This window comes from Lissotriton vulgaris, chromosome 3_1, assembly GCF_964263255.1.
Source record: "Lissotriton vulgaris chromosome 3_1, aLisVul1.2, whole genome shotgun sequence".
Lineage (NCBI taxonomy): Eukaryota > Metazoa > Chordata > Amphibia > Caudata > Salamandridae > Lissotriton > Lissotriton vulgaris.
In genome coordinates this window covers 766,112,520-766,138,722 of record NC_141689.1, presented here as the reverse complement: position 1 = coordinate 766,138,722, position 26,203 = coordinate 766,112,520, and the positions used below count along the sequence as shown (strand labels likewise).

Sequence of the window (26,203 nt, the reverse complement as noted above, 5' to 3'; positions counted from 1 at the left end):
GCTCCAGTCCAATGCAAAAGTCGAGACCATTTTTCCAGGATGCCACCATGACATGAAGCAGAGCCAGCTGTGGTGTACGTGTAAGCTCCCAGCCCAGGACCTCAGAGAGGCATGCAAATACCCCCTCCAGTAGCGATCTGGTGATGTGCACTGCCAAACCGTGTGTATAAACGTACCCTCTTCCAGACCAACAAAGATACTTAATTTGTATATTGAGAGCTCTTGCTTCTTGTATGGCAGGCCAGATTGGAGCTTGTCTACCACCACAGAAGATCATAAGACATCTCCTGGGAGACCTGGATGGAGTAGAAGAGACAGGCCAGATGCTGGGTTCCTGGAACCGGAGGTTACTCTGCTGGGCCACATATGTTATTGGGATGAGGAGGATACACGAGGTTAGGTATCTTAGAAACCTAAAGCCATCATTACCAAGACACAGGGTTAAAGCCGAAAAGTCTGGATCATACCCTGAATGTCTTGGACTCACAGCTGCCAAGGTTTCAGATTGCCATGTGTGACATTTTCATAATTTCAGCAAGAAGCACCGCTCCCGCTTTTGTTACAGGGGACCGATATTGCAGCGCTGCTGTAAAACCGTCCGCCAGTGACAAAACCAGCCCCTATGGGTACAAAAACGCCCCCCAACCCTCCGGCCCACCGGGGAAATGCCCGTTGCCCGCTACGGCCAGTATGGCCCCGACCGCGGCCCACCCGCTCGCACCACAGCAGGAGTGGAAGGACCCACCTATTATTAATCATGTGACTCACAACTGTGTGTTGCCATTGGCCACTGACTCTGACTATCCTGACATCAGTGATTGGCATTGCTAATGTCGGGCCAGTCTCGGTTGCACTGTAGCAGCAATGTTCAGGCTGAGCTCTAGCAGCAGAGCCTCCAAGCCTGCATGGAGCAGCACACGCCACAAGATGCCACTGCTGCTGCAGTATGGGGCATTATAGAAGCCTACAGTGCTAGACAGCTGAGGCGCTATATGCATGACACTGCATTTCAGTGCTGTGATGTGGACCACCACACTGTAATGCGTTACTCTAAAGCATGTTGCGTGGTACTTCGCATGGCTGTGGATTTGTTGCAGATATGGAAAAGCTTAGAACGCCACTATGTCCAGCATAGTCCCTATGAAAGGAATCCTCTGTACGGCACTCAAGTGGGCTTTTGGCTTGTTAATGGAAAACCTCAAGGATATCAGGAGTCTGGCCGTAGTCTGAAGGTGACTATGGCTGATTTTGACAAACCCACCTTGAGCAGCCAGTCATAGAGGTGCGGGAACACATGTATTCCCAACTCCAAAGCAGGGCATTAACCACAGCTGTCACTTTGAGAACAGCGGAGGGACCAAGGTAATGCAAAAAAGGAGCATGGCAAATTGGAGATGCTCCAATTTCACCATGAACTGTAGATGAAGCCTGTGGGAGTGCAGGCTGTGTGTATAGATTCACTTGTGCTACTAGCTGACGGACCGGTCCTAGGATGCTTGTTTCCAGGCCAGGGAGGGCCTGGCCTGGCAGTTCGGGCTGGACTGTTCCCATTCGGCGCACGGCCAAGACTGAAATGCATGTGGCTGGGTCCAAACTGGAATGGCATGGTGAGCAAAAAAACAATGAATTTAGGCCAAGATCTCTGTACTGGGGTGAATGTATGACATTGTTCTGCATTCTGCCCATCAATTGTTCTTTTTGCACTAGCTGAAGGACACCATGTAGTCTTCTGGGTCCAGAGACAAAATAATCTGAAACACGGTTAGCATTTTGTATTTGTCTTTCCTCAGAAAGTCTTTCAGTGGGCGGAGGGCCAGGATTGCCCTGGTGCCTATGTCCTTCGGTACACATATTTATCTCAAATGCCACCCCTTTCTTCTCTCAAAATCTGAAACCCATTCAATGGTACCCTTTGCCAGTAGAAGGTTGACTTCATACATCAAAATCGCAGACTGAGCTGCTGAGCATCGCTCTGAGGAGGAGGAATGGGGCAGAAATGAAAGGCAAGGTATAGCTTCTTGTAATGCTTTGCAAAAACCATCTGTCCTACGATTGAACAAAATCTGTGGAGGAAAAGTCATATTCCGACTCCTACTCTCTGTGAGAGAAAGTTAAAGAGGTTTGGCAGGTGCTGTGGCAGTGAAGGAGAAGCTGTAATTTGCCCCGAAATGTTCCGGTTTACTGTTGCTGAAGAGGTTGGAAGGGTTGGTGTTGTCTGCAAGGTAGATCCTTTGAATACCCCCACAATGTTGATGGAACTGCTTGGCTGGAGACACAGGGATAATGCTGCAGGGCGACTGCCCTTACATTATTTGAGAGCAGAATTAGCCTTTCTTCCAGTTAATATGAAGCCATCAAAGGGCATGTCCATCAAGGCTGGGACATAACTTGAAAACCCAGTTTATTTCTTCCAGTCATGCCTTGTAAGCACTACATTAATACTAATAGCTCCTCCAAAGCAGTCTGTGGTGTCCAAGCCAGCCCACAGGACATCTCGGACTACTGCCATCCTGTATCAGTTGAACCAGCCTGGGTCTGAGGTCATCCAGGTGGGCCAGCAATATCTTGCTGGCCATGTCTAATAAAGAATGGGTATACCTGTCCAGAAGACGCACTGCCTGTAATAGTAAACTAGCAAAAAAGTTGTTCTCCTTTCAAAGACACTCCCCTGGGGTTGGAACGACCTTAGGAGTGGACTTAGCCTAATGAGGCCCACACCACTAGAATCTCAGGTGTAGGATGTCTTGTCAGAAAACTAGGATCACAGGGACAGGCCTGTGCCGCCTGACCATAGGTTTGCTGACCAGGGAATAAAGCACATCGTAGACAAGTAACTCTTCCAGTGGTGTCTCAAGTGAAGAGTCCAGCTAATTCAATGGAGATGTATCTAGATCCCTGGCATTGTGTCGGGGTATAACATTTCATCAGTGTAATGAGGGGAAGGCAGGTTGTCCACCTCCTTATCATCATCCATGTTATGGACATTATTTTAAATCCCTGATCAGTGTCCCAGTTAGATCTGAATAAGGACTCTGGTCTCTAATAGCACTACAGTTGAGACAGGGGTCAAGGATTAGAGTCTGGCTGCGCATTGAGTGGCTGCATTTTTGTAATCTCTCAGCAAGGCATAGGTCTCGAGAGGGCCAAAGATAGCTCAGGGTTGGGGCTTATGCAGACTGAGGCAGCATTGGCACAGGCATGGAAAGGGACTAGTGTGGATCAAAGGGGCCATGGTGACAATCCGAACCGGTGCTGCTACTGGCCCAGGAACAGGTCCACAGAGTCAGTTAGCGCCAAGGGAGGGCATGCTGGAAGAAGTCCAACTTGAGTTCCGTGTGGCTCTGTGTCACCCAAAGGCACACCAGAGAGAGCAGGCAGCATCTGAAAGAGCTGCAGCATGGTTTTCCTGAAGGCTGCTATCTACTAAGGGGTTAACAATGGCCCAGTGAAGAGTGCTCCTGGACCAGATAAAGGATTGGATCCGTGTCTGAAGACGCTAGCGGGATATGATCTATCTGATTGATGCCTTTGCACTTGATTTCGAGCAGCAGAATGGGAACAAGTCCGGGTAAAATTTCTTGCACTTAAGGTCGGAGTCTCTTTGCCTTTCCAGAAGTCTCGGAGCATACAGGACGAGGCCAGCTTCCTGAACAAGATTGCAAATGACCTTTGGACTTTGCGCTGGGCTTTTGTTTTGAGTGCAACCTCTTCTAATGTTTGGCGACATTGTGTTTTGACTTCCACTCCCTTGATCACCTTCAGGTTCGTAAGGGCAAATTTATCTCACAACTAAGAGAAATGAGCAGAACCCACACACCAAAGACACACATCGTGCAAGTCTGTTATTGCTCTCTCCTTTCTGCAGTCATACCACAGCTTGAATGCTTTCGTATTTTTAGAGAAGACACTGATCCTCACACACTTCAGAGGTAAATGTGAGAGTCATCTGGAAAGCAGAAATGTTGGGAGCGAGCTCCACATCCACATTGAAGGATGTGGAAAGAAAGATACTCATATCTGCATTCAGGGGTGGCGCTTATTTATAACTCCCTTCTATCACATCTGGGGTGGTAAGGAGTCTCCATGGAGCTACATGACACCCCCTATCAGTGCACAGGAGAACTGCTGAAGAATTCTCCAGATCCATTCTGGTGCCTGGGGACATTCTAAATCTGAAGTATCTGTGGTTAGAAGTATCCATCAGAAAATAAAGCAAAGCAAAAACCTAACTCTTCAAACATGAATCCACAGTTCCCAAACGATTGTTAATAACTTAGCCAGCTTCTTTTCTCAGAAATCTCTCTACACACAAACAGCTTAGGGCTAGCAAATTGTCTTTCAACATTCAACAGTCCTGCAGCTGAAACATTAAAATGGTCTTCCATCCAACAACTTGATCTGTAGGAAGTCACAAAAATCATCTCAACCTTACCCCCACCCCTTCATCAAACTCAAAGACCTCATACCATTGGTTCATTTAAAAAGTTGCTTGCAAGATATTGCATCCCTTGTTCTCAAAAATATAAGTACCCCTCTTGAAGAAGGTGTCTTTCAATCTTCCTTCAAAACCAGTCAGATAACTCCAAGTATTAAAAAGACATACCTGGACTCCAGCAACCTACAAAAGCTCAGACAGATCGTCTAACTTCCATCCTGAGGAAAATTATTGAGAAAGCAGCAGCCTCACATCTTATTGCCCATATCTCCAAAAACAATTTACTCAAATACTTCCAATCTGAATATAATTCAAACATAGTACGGAAACAGCAACAATTCAGGTACTGGATGATGTCCTAAAAATCCTGAATGAAGGGGAATCTTTCAGATGTTTCAACATCTTTGACCACCTCTCCTTTATGTATATGTATATGTATAAATCGTTTTGTAACGCGCTCTGTTACTTGGGAGTATCCTGGCACGATGGGAAAGAGCAAAGGAGAACAAACAAGAATCAGCTTATGTCACACTCCTAAACAGATGGGTTTTGAGATTTTTCTTGAACTGGGCTACACATTGACTGGAACGCAGATGAAAGGGAAGGGCATTCCAGGCTCGGGCTGCTACTACTGCAATGGACTGGCCTCCTAGCCTGGTTCGCTTAAACCGGGGGAGGGTCATTTTAAACAAAGAGGACGATCTAAGAACTCTTGTAGGGGCATAGAGAGTAAATCTCTTCTTCAGATAGGCAGGTCCTTGGTCGTGAGTGGCTCTGAATGAGAGCACTAGGGATTTGAAAAGAATACGTTGTGGTACTGGGAGCCAGTGAAGGCTAGACATATAAGACCGAATGCTCTTCCATCTCGGAACATTAAAAAGGAGACGGACAGCGGCATTCTGAATGACCAGCAGACGCTTAACCAAGTAAGCAGGAATGCCGCTAAACAGGGTGTTCGCATAGTCCAGCCTTGCTAAAATGAGTGCTCGGGCAACAGTCTCCCTAGCCTCTCTAGGAAGCAGTGGAAAGAATTTTCTGAGCATTCTTAAAGTAGCAAAGCATGTCCCGGATAATTTCTTTATGTGGTCCTCAAATCTTAAATCCTCCCCAAACCAAATCCCAAGATTTTTCGCAGTGCCACCCATCACCTTGGGGCAGGGAATTTTCGGGGGCCACAGCGAGTTCTTGAAACTGAGGGGGAAGGAACCATAGAAGAGGACCTCCGATTTATCCTAGTTACATTTTAACTGAGCCAAGGTTAGCCAACGAAAAACTGAAGACAGGCAGAGCTGGACCGTTGCAATGTCCAGATGATCGTCTAGCCAAGTAAAGAGTAGCTGTGTATCATCAGCATACCCTATAATCTTAGCCCCGTACTGTTCCGCTAGATAAACCAGGGGGGTGATGTAGATATTGAACAGTAGGGGGCTAAGGGTAGATCCCTGTGGAACCCCAGTAAGAAGTGGTTTAGGCTCAGAGGCATAGGGTGGGCATCCAGACCTGTTGTGACCTGCCAGAAAGAAATGAGGACAGCCAGGCCAGGACATTGCCGCCAATGCCAATTGTGGATAGCCTGGCGATGAAAAGCGTCTGGGGGACGGTATCGAAGGCGGCAGAGAGATCCAACAAAATCAGGACCGCTCTGCCGCTCCCGTCCAGACACTCCCGGATCGACTCCGTCATCTCTACCAGCGCCGTCTCCGTACTATAGGCCGCCCTGAAGCCTGACTGGGCTGGGTGCAGAGCATTAGAGGTCTCTACAAAACTCTCCAATTGGCGAAAGACTACTTTCTCGCATATTTTAGCCAATGCAGGCAAAAGGAAAATGGGACGATAGTTTCCTGGAACAGTAGCATCAAGGCCTGGTTTCTTCAGAAGCGGCAGGAGCTTTGCCTGCTTCCATTTAACAGGGACCTCTGCTAAAGAGACAGAAAGATTCACTATCTGGGTGACATCCCTGCAGACAATACTGGCCACTTCCTAAAATACCAGGGCAGGGCAGGGATAGGAGGGAGAGCCCGATTTAAGGGACTGAAGAAGAGGCAGGACATCACACTCTGCAACCAGCGAAAAGTTGATGAGCTGCTGAGTTTCACAATGGCATGGCCGGATAGAGGGGCCATCCCCTAAACTATCAGCCGGTAACGCAGAGAGCAAGTCCAGCTGAATCTTTGCTATTTTATTTATAAAGAAGTTAGACAGATCATCGCACCATTGCGCAGAGGACGGGAGTATGGTAGTTTCAGCACCCGGAGATACGAAACTTTTAACAATAGAGAAAATTTCTCTGCTGTTATTTTCCGCTTTAGCGATTCTCCCCGCATAGTAATTCCCTTTGGCAATTTTGATAGCGGCATAGTAGTTTTTTTGGGCTGAGCGCAGGGCGGCCTTTGCGTCAGAGCTATACCCACGCCTCCAAACTCGCTCTAGCTTTTTACAACCCAATTTTAACTCCCTCAGCTCAGGCGAGAACCACGGTTGAGAAGGGCTGTGCCGGAACCTAGATACAGTAGCATGTTTAGTGGACGCATTCGCCGCCTGCAGCATCCTCCCATTAAAATCATCAACCGCCTTGTCCATCTCAGGGGTGAGCTTCAGGCAAGTTTTTAATAGCTCCTGGCCGAACACAGCCAGGTTGATCTTATGTACATCTTATCTTTAAGAATGGGATTTAAGGTTAGAGTCCTGAATTGGTTTAAATCCTTAATGTCCTCAAGACTGCATTTTGAAAAACTAAACTCATTTGAATCACCCATCATTGCAGTCAAACGTGGAGTTTCTAAGGTTCAATCTTCTCATTATAGCTCCGTATGCATTGTGTGAAAGTATTAGCCATAGTAACTCAATACAACAATATCCAGGAGTTCAACCTAGCCAGCCATATGAATATCTACCTCAAAAACTCAAACAAGTGAATTTGTCTCTCTATCTGAAACTAAATCCAACTAAACTGAATTTGTGTTCCTTTGTACCATTGACTCGACGTCGTACATACATAAGTGGCTAGAATCTCTAAACCCCTTTGGATTTTCCTCCCAGTTTGGTATGGGCTTTCTGAAAGACCAACATCTTAACCTAACCGACCACACCGGAGATTGCCTAAACTTACCTCTTTTCAACTCCATCTGTTCAGGATACTAAAACTGTACATTTGTCACTCAGACTTCAGATCAACAGTACAGGCTCTAGTCTGAGCCATTAAGATGGAGGAAATGGAGTCTCGGAATGCCTTCCTATATTCGCTCTGGCTCTTCTAAAATCCGAGATATGTTCAGCTGCTCATGGGAGCCAGAAATCACACCACATGCATTCTAATAGACCTCAACTGTTGTCCCTCGGCAGCAAGAACCGACTTTAAGATTGCTTGTGTAAATCATAAAGCAGTATATACCGGTCAGCCGAAGACCGCAGAAACACTAAGAACAAAAGCTGATAATTTCTAGAAATTCCAGTCTTCAAAAAAGCAAAACATCCTTAAACACCTTTGTCTTTCTTAGCACCCCAGGCTTTGGAACTCTAAACTTCTCTTTTCCATCTCTCTCATCAATGTAGTTTATATTTTTTTTCTTCTTGCATGTCAAGTGAACTGCTGTGCTAGGAGCTAGGTCGGCAATACAAAAAATATTAATATATAAAAACAAAAATCTTCACATTTTGTAGGTACGCTGTTCACTTCTGTGTGGTTTTAGGGTCTTTTTCCTGAAGTCTTCACAAATGTGTTTATCTTATCGGTTTACTTGTTTGTGAAAGGTAGCAATGTGCAGTGACTTGCCATGCAGCTCTCCCATTAGGCCTTAGAACACTGTGGGGTTAAGGTTCTGTGGCAAGTGTCATAGGCAGTTGAGACGCGGGCAGAGCTTCTGATAATATCTGCTCCTAGTGGGGTTGGATTGTCTGTCTGTATATGGTTCTACTTGTACATCCCTGCATGAAGCTAAATAAATCCTCCTGCTAACCCACGTTACGTACAGGCCATCTACTATTGAACTTCCATCACACCAGGATACCAATTTAAATCTGATATGCTGGCCTTACAGTTTCTCTGCACTTAAATCGGGGGAACTCTTAATGAGGGCATGAGATTGAACTAGTAACAATGAGGCAAACTTTCCATAATTACAAGGTTGCATAAACTCAACAAATATCCTTTTTAGTCTCTCCCTTTCCTTCTGGTGAATCCGGATATAGTTTAACTGATGGGGTTAAACAGGAACCCAACTAAGGGCCTTCACATTAATGCTACGGTATAGTGGTTTCATTATAATAAATAACCATGAATACAGGAAATACATTTTCATAACTGAATTATACAAATAGAGGTTTACACATCAACACATACCTGTTCTTTTATTCATCTTTGGCTCTTCTTTAAAATTTCTAAAAAGAAAACATGATGAAACCATTTTAAATTAGTCAAACCTTTAGTGTGTGCATGTTTACATTTTGTACAGCTTGGTACATATTACTGGAGAGCATGTCTGCCACTGAGTATGCAAACTGCATTCAGCATACTCTGCAGAGGCAGAAATTGCATACCATGAATTACATTTTGTAGGGGTAGATAATGTCCCTATAGAACAAGTTACCTACTTTGGAAAAGCTCTTTCTGGTGGATCCTTTTAACAACAGATTCTTCACCTTTTGGATAATGTTAGGGGCCAGACTGGAGCTGAATAATTTTTTCACCAACACTCCTCAGCTACAGGTAGAAGATATATGACTCTGTGATGACGTCATTCTGCCCTAGAAGTGATGGAACGGAGATGCATATGAGCTCCAGCCCACCTCGCTAATGTCAGTTCCTTAATCTTCCTACTTAAATACACACCACAACACTTCGAACAACTTGCAGTACATTGTGCCTACAGCTAACCTGGGATCTTATGATGAGGTTCTGGAACCAACCACAGAGAAGTGGGAGGGCAATGAGAAATCTGAGGTTGGATAGAGTATCCACAAGGAAGAGCATTATCGAAGGTAAGTAACTTGTTTTTCTGCTGGATATTTCTAACCACAGACTCCTTATGGGAGTCTGGCTACAAGAATATCTGTGATTTCAGGTAAAAAGTCCAACAAATCTTCTCATACGGGGTACCCAGATCAGAAGTTGTGAGAAATTGGGTTGTTTGAAAAGGGGGCAGGAGTTGTGACCCCCCTATTCAACAAACAGCCAGAACCCCCATCAGAATGAACCACAAGAGTCACTAGATCAGATAATACTATATTTCGTCTGTAAGACAGTCCTAAAAGCACAATTCAAACATAGAAAACCTCATTAAAACATCTCATGGTCTTCTCCATGAAACAAACCTAGAGCCAGCAGAATATATTATATATATATATAATCTATCTATCTATCCGTCTCAAACTTGTTTATTTTTAGACAAACGCATTTCGGATTTACATCCTTCGTAAGTGTCGTAATATCTAAACAGTTTACTGGCGGCCATTTTTTTATATTAAAGAAACCATGTCACGTGAGAAAAATGGTAAAAAACAGACTTCATAAGCCCTCAAAATAAACGGGCGCCATCTTAGAACAGTAAATACTGAGTGTCAATTCATTTCATTTGTCACAAAGTCGGTTTCAAATACCGATCTGTAAGCAAATATTTAACATGTTTTTAAAATGTTTTTTTTTAAAAACAGTTGATTAAATACAATACAATTCATATTGTTACAATTCCGCCGTGGATCGTCAATGCAGCCTTATTTTCAAAAGGCTGCCTCTCCTTGATTACCAATTGTGATTACGCCGTGTATCGGCCCAAGAAACTTGGTTTTAGTTTATACAGATATTTGTTAAAAAGATCACATTTCATAAATGACAATCACTCAATTCACTTATTTGTTAAGATGAACTGCCAGTTCCTCCCCCCCATTTAACCTATTGGGTATCTTGGTCCCTAAATCAATCATGTAACGGGATTCAAGTCTTCTCAATTTAAGCACTCGATCCCCACCCCTGATATGTGGAGGTAAATAATCCAAACAGTAATATTGCAGCAGGTTCCTGTTGCTACTGTGTTTTACTGAAAAATGACGTGCTACAGGTTAACTGAAGTCCTTGTTTTTAATAGCACGAATGTGCTCCTATATCCTCACTTTCACCATGTTGATAGTGCTGCCCACGTATTTTAATCCACAGAGGCACACAAGGCAGTAAATTGCAAAGGTGGTTTGACAAGTCATAAACTTCTTGATTTGTTTATTGTGCTTCAGACCATCTACTTTGTATGATAAAGTTCTTTTACTCGATTTACACGCCTTGCATTTTCCACATGGAAAAAACCCTTTCATCTCTTTTAGGGTACCTTGAATTTTGGGCATGGGTTGGTCAAGGTGACTGGATACCAAACTATCCTTCAGGGAACGGGCTTTCCTAAAAGTCATCAGTGGATTAGCAGGAATATCTGTTGCTATTATGACATCAGTTTTTAGAATATGCCTATTTTTTTCTCAGGATATTCCTTATGGCATTAGACTCATTAGAGTAGGCAGTAATCATTCTAAATTTTCCCCCTACATCTTTTTTGGATTTGCCCTGTTTAATCAATAGATCTTTTCGATTGAGACTCTTAACCTTCTTGAGAGTGTTTTCTAGAAGTTTAGTATTATACCCCCTGGCCTGGAAACTCTCTACACTGCCTTTTATTGCTTCCTCAAAGTCACTTTCTTCGGAACAGTTTCTTTTTATCCTCAGAAATTCCCCGTAGGGGTTGCTGTCTTTAAGTTTTTGAGGATGTCCGCTTCCTGCGTGTAAAATGCTGTTTCCAGCGGTGGGTTTTCTATATAGGGAGGTATTAATTTTCCCATCCTTAATAACCAATCTCAAATCTAGGTAGTTAACTGTAGTCGTGCTGACTTCCCCTGAAAAGTGAAGGTTAATCTCATTGCTGTTTAAGATTTGTATATATTCCTCAGCCTCATCTTTAGAGCCATCCCAAATTAAAAACAGATCATCAATGTATCTGTGCCATGCTACAACTTTGTTGGTCCATTTTTCATTCGCCTTGAACCAGGCCACCTGCTCCTCCCACCAGCCCACGAACAAGTTTGCGTAGCTGGGGGCGAAGCAGGTGCCCATCTCGGTCCCTGACGTCTGTCTGAATAAGTCCCCATTGAAGGTAAATATGTTATTATGCAAACAGAATTCAATGAGTTCCAATAGCATGGAGTTATGGGTGGCAAATCTCACAGACCTCTTGTCTAAAAAGTATTATATATATATACACACGAAAAAATGGAAATAGACAATATGACCATAATCAATCTAACACCTAGGGTCCTGAGCAATGTCCATCAAACAAACTGGAATACACGCAAACCCGTATCGACCTTTTCAAACAGACCCACAAATTCAAACTCCACAAGTACTTCAAGTTAAAACCGACCTTCCTTAAGAATAAAAAACAAGTTAGTAATATTGCCAGCACTGATGTCCTAACTGGGGAAAATCTGGCTGTTGTGGAGACCATGGAACTGCTTTGCACAGAGGGATAAATTGACTCAAGAAGGGGTAACTCTTGGCGATGATGTTATACAAAGAACTAAATGGCTGGGCTTTGAACAGGTTAAAGAACAAAGCCAATTCAAACCATTGTCACAATTTCTGCCTCAATTACCCCCTGATGCCATTGATGTATTTGCCGAGGCAGTCACAAGGATCTTCTAAAACTGAGGAAACGTTTGTCACACTCCATGATCAGACACAATATCACGAATGAACAGCGTGAAGCCATCGATAATTTGGCCAAGGATGAATCTATAATTTTCAAGCCCTCGGATAAGGGGGGAACATTGTTTTACAAACTCGAGCAAATTATATTAAAGAAGTTACTAGGCAATTATCTGACGAGAAAACATACAGAAGGGTGACTAAGGAAGTATATTTGGATAGCATTAAGAGGTACCACGAGATGATCAAAACGTGGCTGGATAAATCTATGCTGGACATGGAGGAGTATTTGTTTCTTCGTTGCTTGAATCCTGTGGTACCCACTTTCTATCACATCCCTAAGATCCACACAGATCAAGATGATCCTCCTGGGCGACCAATTGTTTCCTCTCAAGGAGGGCTCACAGAACATCTATCTATTTTTGTTGATTCTTTTCTTTTTCATTTGGTCAAGATCCTTCCTGCTTACATTAAAGACTCACAGGACTTTTTAAAGCATATGGAAAAACAATCATGGGCTCCTGAATATAAACTGATTGTCCTGGATATTACTAGCCTTTACACTATGATTAATCATGAACATGGGCTAGAAGCAGTGGGGTATTTTCTAAGAAAAAAATCCTTGAAATATACTGAACACAATTCCATGATTTTACAGTTCACTGAATTTTGTTTGAAAAACAATATCTTTTTGTTTGGAGAAGATTATTACCATCAAGTCTCGGGTAAATTAAAAGCCATTGTTATTTGTAATATCAATACATCTAAGTCACGTAAATACAAGACATATTGCATTACAAATGCTATAGGTGTCACATTTGCGAAAGTTAAAACTATTGGCATTGTAAATGACAAAGCTATTAATTTTGCTATTTTCAAAACCAACACATAAATACAAAATTTGTCATTTACAATACCAATAGGTCAAACTTTCCTAATGCGAGACCTATTGCATTGCAAATGCTTGTTCTTGAAGCCACTCTGTGGCGATACATAGCCGTGCTACGGTCATTGTGAAGAAAATAAAATAACGAAAACGATAAAGTTCATTAGTTCGATTGTCATTAGGGATCTTCCCTAGCACCAACATAGAGGGAGTTATCTTTAAACTAACATTAAGGATTACGGACAAAAAAATTTCAATATCTTGTATAAATCTTCCTAATATAGGGCAAGAGAAGAAAATATGTAAGCTGTCTGCATTATCAGCTTTACAGCGAAAACATTTACCATCAAAACCTCTTCTCCATTTTAACATTCGAGCAGGTGTATAATATAAATCAAATACACTTTTACAATATTGAGCTTTTAAGTTAGCTGACATCAGAACCTCTTTAGAAAGCAAAATCAGATTTTCCACAACAATCTCATCATCTCCCAATAAGTCCCCCCACTTTGCCTGTATTTTGTCCAAATCATCAGACTTCTCTTCCATAAGCATACGATAGAGGATACCAATCTTCACTTGTCGTGCAATTCCCTCTACTACTTTATGCTTTTTTAGACATAATTTATGTCTTATAAGGTAATCCCTTATTTGTAAAAATTTAAAAAAAATAGCTTCTAGATAAACCGAACTCTTCACACATTTCAATAAACAATTTACATTTACCTTTGCTCGAAAAAAAATCCCCCAAACAGGTCACCCCTTTTTTTGCCAGTTCCTGGCTGTCCCATCCGAAAATATCGTAGATAATGATCTTGCTGAAAAATAGGGGGTATAATATGACAATTTTCTTATATCAATAGTGCGCGCCAACCATTTCCAAGTTTTATGAGCACTAATGAGGACCTTAAATCGGGTCCTTTTGTAATAATTACCATCGATTTCATTAAAAAAAAATGTCTTGCATGTGTTCCTATCAAAATTTCAAATATAGAAGGATGATTATGTACATACTCTAAAGATTCTCTTATTGTCAAAATTCTCATTTTTAACAAAAAACATACTATATAATATAAAAAAAAATCAGGTACCCCTAGCCCTCCCCTTTCAATAGGTAGAGTAAGATACTTCATCGCCTGCCTAGGTTTGCCAGGACTCCAAATAAATTTACCACAGAGTGATTGTAGAGTCTGCAACTTAGATTTTGGGAATTCCAAGGGAATAGAGCGAAATAGGTAAAGGATTTTAGGGAGGACATTCATTTTTATAATATTGGCCCTGCCTATAATGGTCAAATATAACCGATCCCATTTCTCCAAAGAAGTCTTAATTTTCGGATAAACATTGCTCCTATTTACATTGACCAATTCAACCATATTTGTTTTAATCCGTATCCCTAAATAGGTAACCTCGCCGACCACCCTCTCATCCTCCCAAGTTATGGCTTCTGAGCAAAGAATCTGAGTTTTGGATACGTTAAGTTTGTACCCAGTTGTCATACCGAATTCTTTAGCCATCCTTTCAATCTCCAGACTAGCAGTTTCAGGTGTATCTGTTACTACTGCTATATCCTCCGCATATGCGAATACTGAGAAAGAAAAATCAGAAACAATAAAGGGAGGAAATAAAGGGTTCCGACTTAATAGTTCAATAAACGGGTTAATATATAATGAGAACAATAACGGGGAACAAGGGCAACCTTGACGAGTCCCTCTAGTAATGTACACCGGCTCAGAAAGTCCTCCCAAGGCAGATATTTTTGCAATGGGTTTAGCATAAAGTGTTTTTATAGCTTTAATATATTTCTGTCCAAAACCCATTTTATCCATTAGAGTCCAAAGATACTCCCAAGACACTCGGTCAAACGCTTTTTCCGCGTCTAGCAGAAAAAGCGCTAATTTCCGTTTATTTACAGCTGCCAAATCAAACAGCGTGATGACTTTATTAATGTGGTCAACGGTACTTCTTTTGGGGATGAACCCGTGTTGGTATCTTGATACTAGAAATGCCACTACTCCGGATAGCCGATTAGCTAATATCTTTGAATATATCTTGTTGTCCACGTTTAATAACGATATGGGTCTGTAAGATCCTACACTATCAGTTGGCTTATCTTTTTTTACAAAATACAACTATAGTTGCTTCAGACCATGTAGAGGGGGGATTACCCTCTTGAGCAGCCAGGATTACCTGATAGATCTCATCCTTTAAAATATAAAAAAAAGTTTATAAACTTCGGTTGGCAATCTATCTAGCCCAGCGGCTTTACCTACTGCGAGACTATTCACTGCGGTCTCCACTTCGGTCATAGTTATGGGTAGATCTAGTTCATCCGCCAATTGGGGATCTAAAATCTTTAAGTCTATCAACATTCTATCATACCATTGGTCATTTGAATCCAAACTATCCTCCCTGGCATAAAGATTTGCATAGAAACTTTTGAATATTCCTAAAATACGTTCTGGATAAGAATGTAAATCACCTTGGGAATCTTTCATTGAACTTATATTCTGAGCTGTCTGTTTCATTCGAAGCCTTGTTGCCAAGGTCCTGCCTATTCTCTCACCAAATTCATAGCTCGTCATTTTAGAAGATAAAAATTTCCTGGCAATTTCCTTATCCCAAAAACCCAAAATATTAGTCCTAGCCTTAATAATCTCGTTTTCCTCCTCAGAGAGCCCCGTTTTACCTAGGGCAACTTCTCTAGTTAAGTGAATCTCTGCTTTAATCAAAAGTTCATATAGATTATCCAGTTCTTTCTTTAACTTCTTTCGTTGCCCAATTACAAAGCTAATGCATTCCCCCCTAAACCCTGCTTTAAATGTATCCCATACTACCAGGATATTAGCAGTGCCAATGAGGAAATATAAATTTTATGGTCAAGAAATGTTCCCTAACGTGTACCCCACCGTCTCCATGTACCAGCTTAAAGTGCATGTAACTTCCCTCCTGTGCCAGCTATGAAGACGCAAATACATTTGCGTCCAACGTTAACATGTCCTCTTTCAGATCCACCCTGAACGGGTTGAATATTCCGTTCCTAAGTATGCCATGCCAACGTCTTTTTGTGGTGTACTTTACACGTTTTTCAGCTCTGGCGAAGTAGGCCCTGAATTCTGCCCTCGAGCCTTTTCCTGCCTTCTGACTCTGAACGCCTCAGCCTGGGCTGCCTCTGTACCCGTGACCTCTGCCTTACTCCCTGCGCGGCTAACGGCGCTTGGCTCAGCCTGCTGCCTGCCAAGACTGTATTCAACCTTCGAATTATCTGTTCCGCTCCTCAAACATACATTCCTGCCTACTAGTTCAAGTAAACATCTTTCCAGCTGCAAAGGGCCCGGCCTCACTGTCTCCGTGCAAGTAATTCATAGCTTCTGTTACCATGGTAGGCCCATGCCCCCTCGCATCTCATGCAGACACTTAGACGCTTATACACGCACTCACAGTCAGTATAGAATAGCCTCTGCCCAAGAGACCTTTCCCTCTAGATAATATGGTTCCCAAACATCAGATATCAGATATGATATAGGTACGAGTTGATCTGACATGCCAGACTTCTGTCTCTTTCCGCTAGTGTAAATGTCAAGTTCCCTGCACCCTCTAGCTCCACGTCAGCTCCACGTCAATCACACGTCATGCAGCTGCGTGCGCATTCAGGCCTCAGATTTCTGCTGACATTGCAATATTCTGCTTTGTACCCACCTACTTGTGACACTTACGTGTGACGTTTCTAGCACACACCTCTATGCTCACGCCTAGTTCACGCCTTTTTGATTACGTATTGCTAACACGTGTGTGTTTTTATCTTGTTTCTCTCAGCTGTTACGCCTACTGTATTGGTATTCATTATATGGTTTAAGTATAAAAGTTATGTCTTGTCAATAAAGTATGCTCTATCCCTTCCTGCACCCCAGTGGTGTCAGGAACACGATATCCGGTACCAGAACCATTCCTTTTTAAGGAATAAAACCCCTAAGAACTCTAACACCACGGACTCTGCGTCTTTCTTTCCGATTGAGTTATTTTTGTTAAGTACTTACCTGCATAGAAAATAGGACGGTAAATCAAATATTTACCACACCTCGATTTTCATCAAAGAAAGTTTGAATCCAGCCCTGCATATGTGCAATAAATTCTGCATTTAAACCTAACTTCCGATCATATGAAAAGCTGGATTGTATCTTCCTTTTGCCTAAATGATGAATGTCTATCACTATAGGAGAATGATCCGAAGATATCCTGGGATAGATTCGGATATTGGTTCCTTCTAATAAGTTTCGAGGTATAAAAAAATAGTCTAATCTCACTAACTTTTTATGAGGATGAGAATAAAAAGTAAATCCACTATCCCTCTCTCTCAGCATACCCCAAGTATCAACCAGTCCATGATCTTGTAAATGAATTCACAAGTGCTCTATACACCCTCGGTTTGCGGCCTTTATAAGTTGCCTGCGAGTCCCCTAAAGCACTGTTGGTCAAATTTATATTCATATCACCGCAGATCACTATCGGCTGTTGAAAGCTGACTAACTCCATATTGATCTCTACTAACGGTTCGGGGTCGTCCAAATTAGCCCCATATACCGAAACTAATGTAAGTTGTCTATTTCCAGTTTTTAGTTCTACAATGGTCCAACGGCCATTTTTATCTTCTACCTTACGGCCAACTGTTATTGAGCTATCTTTAATTAATATGGCCACCCCACGTATCATACTAGATTGTTTAGAAGCAGATACCAACATAAATCCTTTTAAAGTCTTTTAGGACCTCCCTTTTAACCCATGGGATATGCGTTTCTTGTATGCAGACAACATCAGGTTGTATATATTTTAACTCCGCCGCAGCTTTGTGTCTTTTTATTAAATTATTTAGACCAGCTACATTCAAAGAACATATTCTTAAACTATTTCCGCCATTTTACCTCATAATCATAATCCCCAATTTAGCCATTTCTAACTCATAAACATAACATCCACTGTTCATACTTCTATAGTAAAAAATGTACTTTTCAATTATAACGCCATGTTTTCTTTTTATCTTGTCTTTCCCCTGTATTTTCTCCATGTATTTGTCGTGATCCGTTTTTTCCCCCTTTTTTTCACCCTCCGTGACCCCTTACCACCCCAAAAAGCACTCCCCCCTCTCTCCCCCCCCCCTGTCCCCTACCCTTCATAGAGGCTTTAGGACTTATGGTCCTGTGATTAAAGTTTGACGCACCCCCCTACCGCCCCCCAACAGAGTTTCTAGACATCATCTTTAAAGAACACAAAAGATCCTTCACTATAAGTGAGAATTTCTTAGCTTAATACATCTGCTTAAGCTTTTGAGCCCTTTAATCGGATTTATAGTGACAACAAAAATTCTTTAGCAGCCGTTTCGGTCGTAAAGAACCTGGTGCTCTCCTTGTGAATAACTTTGAGTTTTGCGGGAAACATTAAATATGCCTGCGCACCTTTCCCTTGAAACTGCGTAATGAGCTGTCGAAACTGCCATCTTAACTCTACAGACTGCTTACATAAATCCGGTCTAACAAAAAATTCACAGCCAAGTCCCTTGCATGTTTTATCAGGGCGAGCCTTTAAAAATAACTCCTCCCGTGCTTGGAAGCTATTGAAAGCCAGTAATATAGCCCGTGGCTTTTTGTCTCTAGTATTAGCCCTAAAAGGAAATCGATGGGCCCTCTCCACCTCCCGGTCCCAATCCCATCTTCCTGACTCTGGCATTACAGCTTGCAAAAGGGAAACTATGAAGCCTCTTACATTAGACCCTTCTTTCCCCTCCTCAATTTGCAAAAACCTCAGATTATTCCTACGAGATCTATTCTCAATGTCAATAAGCTTCCAATTAACATCTTCCTTGGTTGCCATATGTAATTCCATAGTCTTTCGCTGCTGAGCCATTTCATCTTCTAGAGAGGATATGCGCGCTTCTGCCTCCGTTGCTCTTGCCACAAATTCGGTATGAGACTTGACCAATCTTCTCACAGAATTTTGTAGCTTCTTGCAGGAATTCTGTACTTTAATACTGTCCTCGCGATTTTCTTCCCTATGCTGCATCATAGTCTGATAAATCAAGTCTAGTGAGATGCCCTCTGTGCCCTCTGTGGCCAAGCCCATATTAGTATGGCCCGTATTACCATTCACGGCGCCGTCTTGTTCTTGCTCTTTTTCACTCATATCCAGTCTGAGTCTACGAACGGTGCTAGGGTCAGGGCCATCTCTGTCCATATTTTCATCTAAACTACTATGAGCGCTATAGCCACTTTCCTCCTCTAGTCCCCCATCTTCCATGCTCATTCGTGTGGCATATATAGCTCAACCAAGCTTTCAGAAGAGGACATAGAGTGTTCTGACATTGAAAAAAAATCCGCGGAATCAGTATCTCCTGCGACTGATGTAACTATATCTGGATTTACCGCTTTTTCAGTTTGCATCACAGAAATTTCAGGAAGAGAGCTCGCGCCAAAACAATCATTAGCCGTTTGCGTGGTCAAGTCTTCTATAACCCCAGCAGTGTCCATATTGGCGCTTATATTCGGCTCTTTCTCCTTTTCCATTAAAGCCATTTCAGAGGTGGAAATTAAACTCGGTATCTGCGTGGTTTCCAAGACTGACTCAGAAGCGCTCCCTTGATGGTTAACAGCTCCCTGCACATCCGCCGCTTCACCCACCACTTCACCAACTGGTTGTCTTTTTTTTAAGGTTAATTTCTCCACTTCATTATTTTTCAGAGCAGTGAACATAACAGGAATCTTCTTACGAGCGCTGACCTCCCCCTCTCTCCCTACTGGATTCTCTTGTAGTATACTGTTCTTACTCACTGTGGGAGGAGGGGGGGGTCGAAGCCACGGCAGGTGACACCGGTCCTGTACCAGACGCTGTCTCAGCTCCGTTATGCATCTCTGTAACGGCTCCCTGCCCTCGTGCTCTCCTTCCTTTCAGCCTCATATCTTTTCGCAATACGCCCGGAGCAGAGCCTCGACTCCACTCGCTGTTCTCCTCGCTACCTTCCTCCGTTCTGCCTTGCTTCGGGCGGAGGCAAGGCTTCCACCAGGTGTGTTGCGTTAGCTGCTCAATCAGGAACTGCCGAAGAGACGTGTAGCGCGTCTGAAGGCGTCGCCAAACCGAAGTCCAAGCCGTTACCTCCGAGGTCATGGATACATTTCAATTTTATTTGTAGAAAGCACGTATTCTTCCGGCATGTAAATGGATTTCAGCTTCGCAGTGTAATTCCGCTTTCTCACCGCTTATACTTCCACTCTGTGGGGTCCGGCAGGAGCCACAAACTTATGCGTCCGACTCGGAAGCCATCTTGCCTCCAGGTCTTCAGCTTCTTGTGGATTCAAAAAGAGAGGAGACGGCTGTGATGTGGAGTGGTGGCTGCTCCACAATTTACGATTGATGTAAGAGAGATGACCGTCCTCCTGATCTACATCTGTGTATGCGTGGGATGTGTGCAAGCAGGAGTCCTGCGGAGCAGAGGTGTCCTGGTGTTAGGTGGAAGGAGATGCAAATGTTCAGGTAGGTGTGCCCAAAGTTGTGTAGTGCCTTGAATATATGTGTGAGGAGTCTGAAAAGAGTGTGTTTGTGTATCAGGAGCAAGTGGAGCTCCTTGAAGTGTGGTGTGATGTGAGTTCTGTGTGTAAGGTTGAGGATGAGTCTGGCTGCCAAGTTGTGAAAGGTATGTAGTCTCTTAGTGAGTTACTAGGTGATACTAGTGTAGAGGGTATTCCTGCAGTCCTACATGCTCATGACTATGGCGTGTGCGAGTTTTCCTAGTGTTTCTTGGGAGACATTTGAATATCTTACTCAGCATCTTCAGGGTGTGGAAGCAGGATATAGTGATGGCGTTAACTTGCACTGTCAAGTCTAGTTTTCTGTTGATTATTCCTAGGTTCGTGGCAAGGGTACTGGGCTTGGATCTGAGGTTGGCCGGTCACCAATTAGTTTCTTGGTGAGGTATTCTTGGCGAAGATAACCACTTCTGTTTTGTCGGCATTGAGCTTGAGACAGTCGGTTTTCATCTAATTAGCAACTTTGGTCATGCATTCAGTCAACTTGTTTCGTGTATTCGGTTCTTGTCCGAGAGGGTGAGCATGAGTTGTGCGCCGTTGGCGTAGGAGAGGATGTGGTTTGTGCAGAAGAACAGAAGGATCACGTTTGCGTTGAAGAGGGTGGTGCTATGTGATGCAGATGAGTTTGCGGGCTTCTGAGGAGTAAGGTGCTACACTGACAGCTTGTGATCTATCCATAAGAAGGAGCAGATTCAGTGGAGAAACGGTCCTTGGATGTCAATCTCATGCAGGCTCCTGATGAGGATGGGGTTTGAGATCATGTCAAATGCTGCAGAGAGTTCCAAGAGAATGAGGGCTACTGTGTCTCTTGTCAAGGATCATGCGCATGTCATCTGTGATGGAGATGAGTGCTATTTCTGTACTATGGCTGGGCCTGAGCTAGACTGCGTGGCATAGTGGGGCTGGTGGTTGCTGAGGTGGTCAATGAGGCGTCTTGTTGATTAGTCTCTTTAAGACATTTGCTGGGTATGATAGAAGGGAGATGTTATTCTATGCAAATTTGTGGAGAACACTAAAACCAGGTCTTCAGCTTCTTGCAGAATTCAAGAAGTGAGAAGGAGGTTTTTATGCGTAGCTGCACGTAGTTCCGTGCTTTAGGAGAGATGTAGGAGAAGATTTTGTTTTACCGTATTCGCGGGATAGATCAGTAGTTGGAAAGAGTAGCTTGACGGGGGCATTTTTTACAGGTATCCTAGAATATAGCTGGGTCGAAGGAGGGATTAAGGATGGGGCTTAATGCATCGCTGATCAATAGGAGTCCTTTGGTTAAGGCATGGTGGGGGCAAGGGTCAGATGGGCCCCTGATATCTGTGAAATAAAAACAGAGAAACGGCCAATTCCTGAAAGTTATCAGCCAGGAGTAATTTGATCTGCCACTGAACCCAACACTGAGCACAAAAAATAAATGCACTTCACGGCAGATGGTGTGACATTTACTGATGGGGTCAACTAAATCAGGATTTTGACACTGCCACAGTCTACTCTGAAATCATTATAGATATTAAGATGGATTCTATCTTTCTAATTAGCTGGACACCTACTGGAGGGGTGGAAAAGGTGGTTTAGATTCGTCTGAGGGCTCCTCAGTCTAATAATTCGGAAGTTAGGTTGGTTTGATTAGGTTCAGTAGGGATTTGGATCAGCAGGATCCTATGATCCCTGAAAACAATAGATTCGCACCAGTACAAATTTTACTAAATAAAAACGAAGGGCCTGATTTAGATCTTGCAGGCAGGGTACTCAGTCACAATGTTGATGGGTATCTCGTCCGCTGAAAAATAAATCCCATAGGATATATTGGGATTTATATTTCAGGGGATGGGATATCCGTCACCGTAGTGACAGAATAACCTGTCCGCCAAGAGCTAAATTAGACCCAAAGACTCAAATAGGGACTTGTAAAATACTATCAAAAAGATGTCAAAAAATCTGACATCCAGTTACGAGACCGGGCAGGACGTCCAAGCAACAAACTTTATTAATGAGAAGTCCAGGTGCACACAGCTATCAACACATTGGTATCTAGTAGTATACTAGCATATGTGCATCTAGAGTCAGAGGTTAGTAAACTTCCAGAATCGTGGGTTTACTTTTGTTTGAAGGACATGAGTGAGAACACTTTCTGGGAAATTACACTGCTGATAACACTAGGCAGATTAAAGAAAATTAAACAGTATCTTTGTCTTGCAATACGTGCCTTTGAACAGAGGGACACTGTACAATGTTTCACCATCCAAAGATACTTATTATGATTAGAACATCCGTAATTCACACTTACACCCTTTTTTTTTTTTTTTTAAACCTTTATTGGAAAAAATTCAAAGCAGACACAGTACGTATTGCAGTTTCAGAATGCAGTTACTTATACAGCAGTAAACATGTCAAGCAGTGCATATCTCAGGAATATCAGACATAGTAACATGAAGCACAGTGTTAAAAGATAAGGACATACCCCCAACCCCCCCGGAGGGCTTCACACTCACTGGGACGCCGCAGAGGTTGGGACAGCGATCATTGAGGAGATGGAGTGCCCGGCAGGGCGGGTGGAGAGCAGGTTACTGGCCAACACCGGTGGCCGCCGCGGACCCAGGGCCGGCAGGGAGCACGGGTGAGGCAGCACCACTGGAGCGGGGACGGCAAAGCAGATAGGCAACCAAAGGTCCCCCGATGTCAACAGGCCAAGATCTTGCAGGAATTAAGTCCCAAAATTCCGACAGGAGGGTTTGACACCGAGAGGCATCCTCCAACCAGCTCTCAACCCTAGGGGTGGGACGACGACCCCAGCACATGGCCACCCTACGCCTGGCGAGGACCAGCAACATCGCAACAAGCCGATGTGAGGCATCAGGACAAAACTTAACGAAGCCAAGGAGACACAGGGAGGGATCTGGGCTCACCGCCGCACCAGTGATTTCGGAGATCGCGGAGCAAAACGACAGCCAGAAGTCCGATACCTTTGGACAGAGCCAAGCAAGATGAGCAAAGTCTGCAGCCGGCGCAGCACATCGCATGCAATTATCACCAGTTAGGAGCCCAAGCTTGTGAAGCTGTGTCAGAGTGCGGTACAGCCTATGCAAATATTTAAAATGAATCAAACGGAGACGGTAGTTAGGTGACAGCTTCTTCGTCTGGTTACAACAATACAGCCAGTCCGTTGGCGAGATTTCAACACCAAGGTAATTACCCCAAGCCACCCTAGCCCGATCAGAAGAGATGGGGGCGGATACCAAAGTCAGAGCATATAGGCGAGTTACAAGTTTATGCGGGGAAGAGGAGGTGTCGCTGCAATCCAAAACAGGCATGTTGGGAGGAGGCTGAAGAAAGGAAGGGTGCAACTTACGACATGTAGCACGGAGCTGGTAAAAGAAGAGCGTATCCGGTAGCCCCGAGCCCTCCGGAAGGGTGTAGAAGGCGTTCCCCGGATAAAGATCCGCGATCGTCGCCAGGCCAAGGCGCTTTGCAGCTGCAGGCATACTGGACGCCTGAAGTGAGGGAAATTCCGGGTGATCCACAATGGGCAGAGTTAGCGGAGAGCAGGGGGACGCCAGAGAGGCAGCGCAGACCCGACCAGGCCCAACGAAGGGTAGCGACCGTGTCAACCTCAGTCCGGGGGCGCACTGCAGGTGCAAACAGGGCCATAGAGAGGGGCCAGGGAGACGCCAGATCCATCTCCACTGCCACGTGCGGCTGGTATGGGGAGGGATAACTCTAAAAATTAAGGAAGCTGGCCTGAGCACACAGAGCGTAGAGCTGGAAATCAGGTGCGCCCATCCCGCCAGCGGCCATAGGCAGAGTAAGAATGCCGTAAGCAATTCTCTGCTGTTTGCCTGCCCAGACCAGCGAGATTATTAAGGAGCGAAGCTTGCAGAAAAAATGAGAGGTGAGGGGGATGGTAACATTAAGAAACAGATAAAGGAATTTAGGGAGAACCACCATTTTAGCGATTGCAATGCGGCCCGCTAAAGATAGTGGGAGCCGGCTCCAAGAGGGAATTCTGGACTCCAGCCAGTCCATGGCACGCCCAAAGTTCGATCTCCAGAGCTCGTACCTATCCCTGCTGATCCAGACTCCTAAATAGCGCGTGGGGCCAGAGGCCCATACAAAGGGGAAATCGGGTACAAAGGGCTGAGTGACCTCCGTCAGGGGGAAGAGGACTGACTTGCCCCAGTTCACCTGTATCCCTGACAACTCACCAAAACGAATAATCTCACAAACCAACGGGCTAAGGTTCTCCTGAGGATGGCGAACGTAAAGCGCAACATCATCGGCGTACATGGACACCAACAGTGAGCGGGATGAGAACCCGATGCCTCTATGAGAATGGTGCTGTCGCAATCTGGCAGCTAGGGGCTCCATTGCCACGGCAAAAAGCATGGACAACAACAGGCACCCCTGGAGTGTGCCCCTCGCGATGGGGACTGGGTCGGAGATCTGGCCATTGACACGTAACCGCGCAGTAGGGCTGGAATAGAGTAGTTTAACCTTGCGGATGAATATATCGCTGAACCCCATACGCGCAAGACACAGAACAAGAAGGGCCATTCCAACGTGTCGAATGCCTTCGTGGCATCTAGTAAGGCGGCGACTGCCGGCAACTCGGGATTAATTTGGTGCAGACCGAGAAAATAGTGAGGAGATTGTGCGAGGTAGCTCTGCCAGGAATAAAACCTGACTGGTCGGAGAGGGCGATAGTGGGCATGAGCAGGAGTAGACGAGAAGCTAACAATTTGGAGAATTATTTATTGTCGATATTAATTAGGGAGAGGGGCGGTACGAATCACAGCTGTCCGCAGGTTTATCGGGTTTCAGAAGCAAAATTATCAGCGCCTCTCGGAGTGAAGGCGGGAAAGATCCGCCGTCCAGGGAGTCGTTATACATTGCAGCTAGGTGAGGCACCAGAATGTCTGCATAGGTCTTATAATACGTGGCTGGCAACCCGTCAATTCCAGGGGCCTTATCTCCAGGTAGACTGCCGATGGCCGCCAGGATTTCCTCCCTAGAGAACGGTTCATCAAGGAATTTGCGGTGATAGTCCTCCAGCCAAACAAACGCAATGGAATCTAAATATACCTGTCAAAAAAGTAAGAAACCTTGGAGTCATCAAACTTCAGTTGGTGCAGAACGCTGCGGCCAGGGTACTGCTCAACATTCCAAAACATCACTCCATTTCCCCTTTTATTCACAATCTGCACTGGCTCCCAGTGAGAAGTCGCACAAAGTTCAAGGCTCTATGTATAGCTTATAAAGCTATTAACAATACAGGACCTCAGTTCCTCAAATCAGCATTTAAACCTCCGGAGGCCCCAAGAACTCTCCGTTCATCTTCAGCCCATCTTTTGAACGTCCCACCCACAAGAAAGGTCAACTGGGGTGACAGACGCTTTATAGTGGCTACTGCCAGACTGTGGAACTCACTCCCTCTGTGTATTAAGATCTGCCCCATGCTATTTAGTTTTAGGAAACAACTTAAGACCTGGTTGTTTACACAATAGATGCTTTAGTTTGTGCAGTTTCTGATCTTTATAGCGCCGAGACACCTCCGGGTATTTGGGCGCTAAACAAATTGCAAAAATAAATAAATAAAATAAATAAATCAAACTCGACTCACGCCGGAGGAGCGGCTGCAGAGTAAA

At 44.0% G+C, this 26,203-nt stretch overlaps 1 protein-coding gene across 3 annotated transcripts in view; it reads right to left on the bottom strand.

The window, feature by feature from the left end:
- SRFBP1 (serum response factor binding protein 1) overlaps positions 1 to 26,203 on the bottom strand; it is a 264,044-nt gene that overhangs the window by 19,138 nt on the left and 218,703 nt on the right. For all 3 annotated transcript variants that reach the window (XM_086961071.1, XM_086961072.1, XM_086961073.1), the window contains one exon: positions 8,775 to 8,812. In XM_086961071.1, coding sequence (XP_086817197.1) covers positions 8,775 to 8,812 — 38 coding nt within the window. The remainder of the gene's footprint in view (positions 1 to 8,774; positions 8,813 to 26,203) is intronic.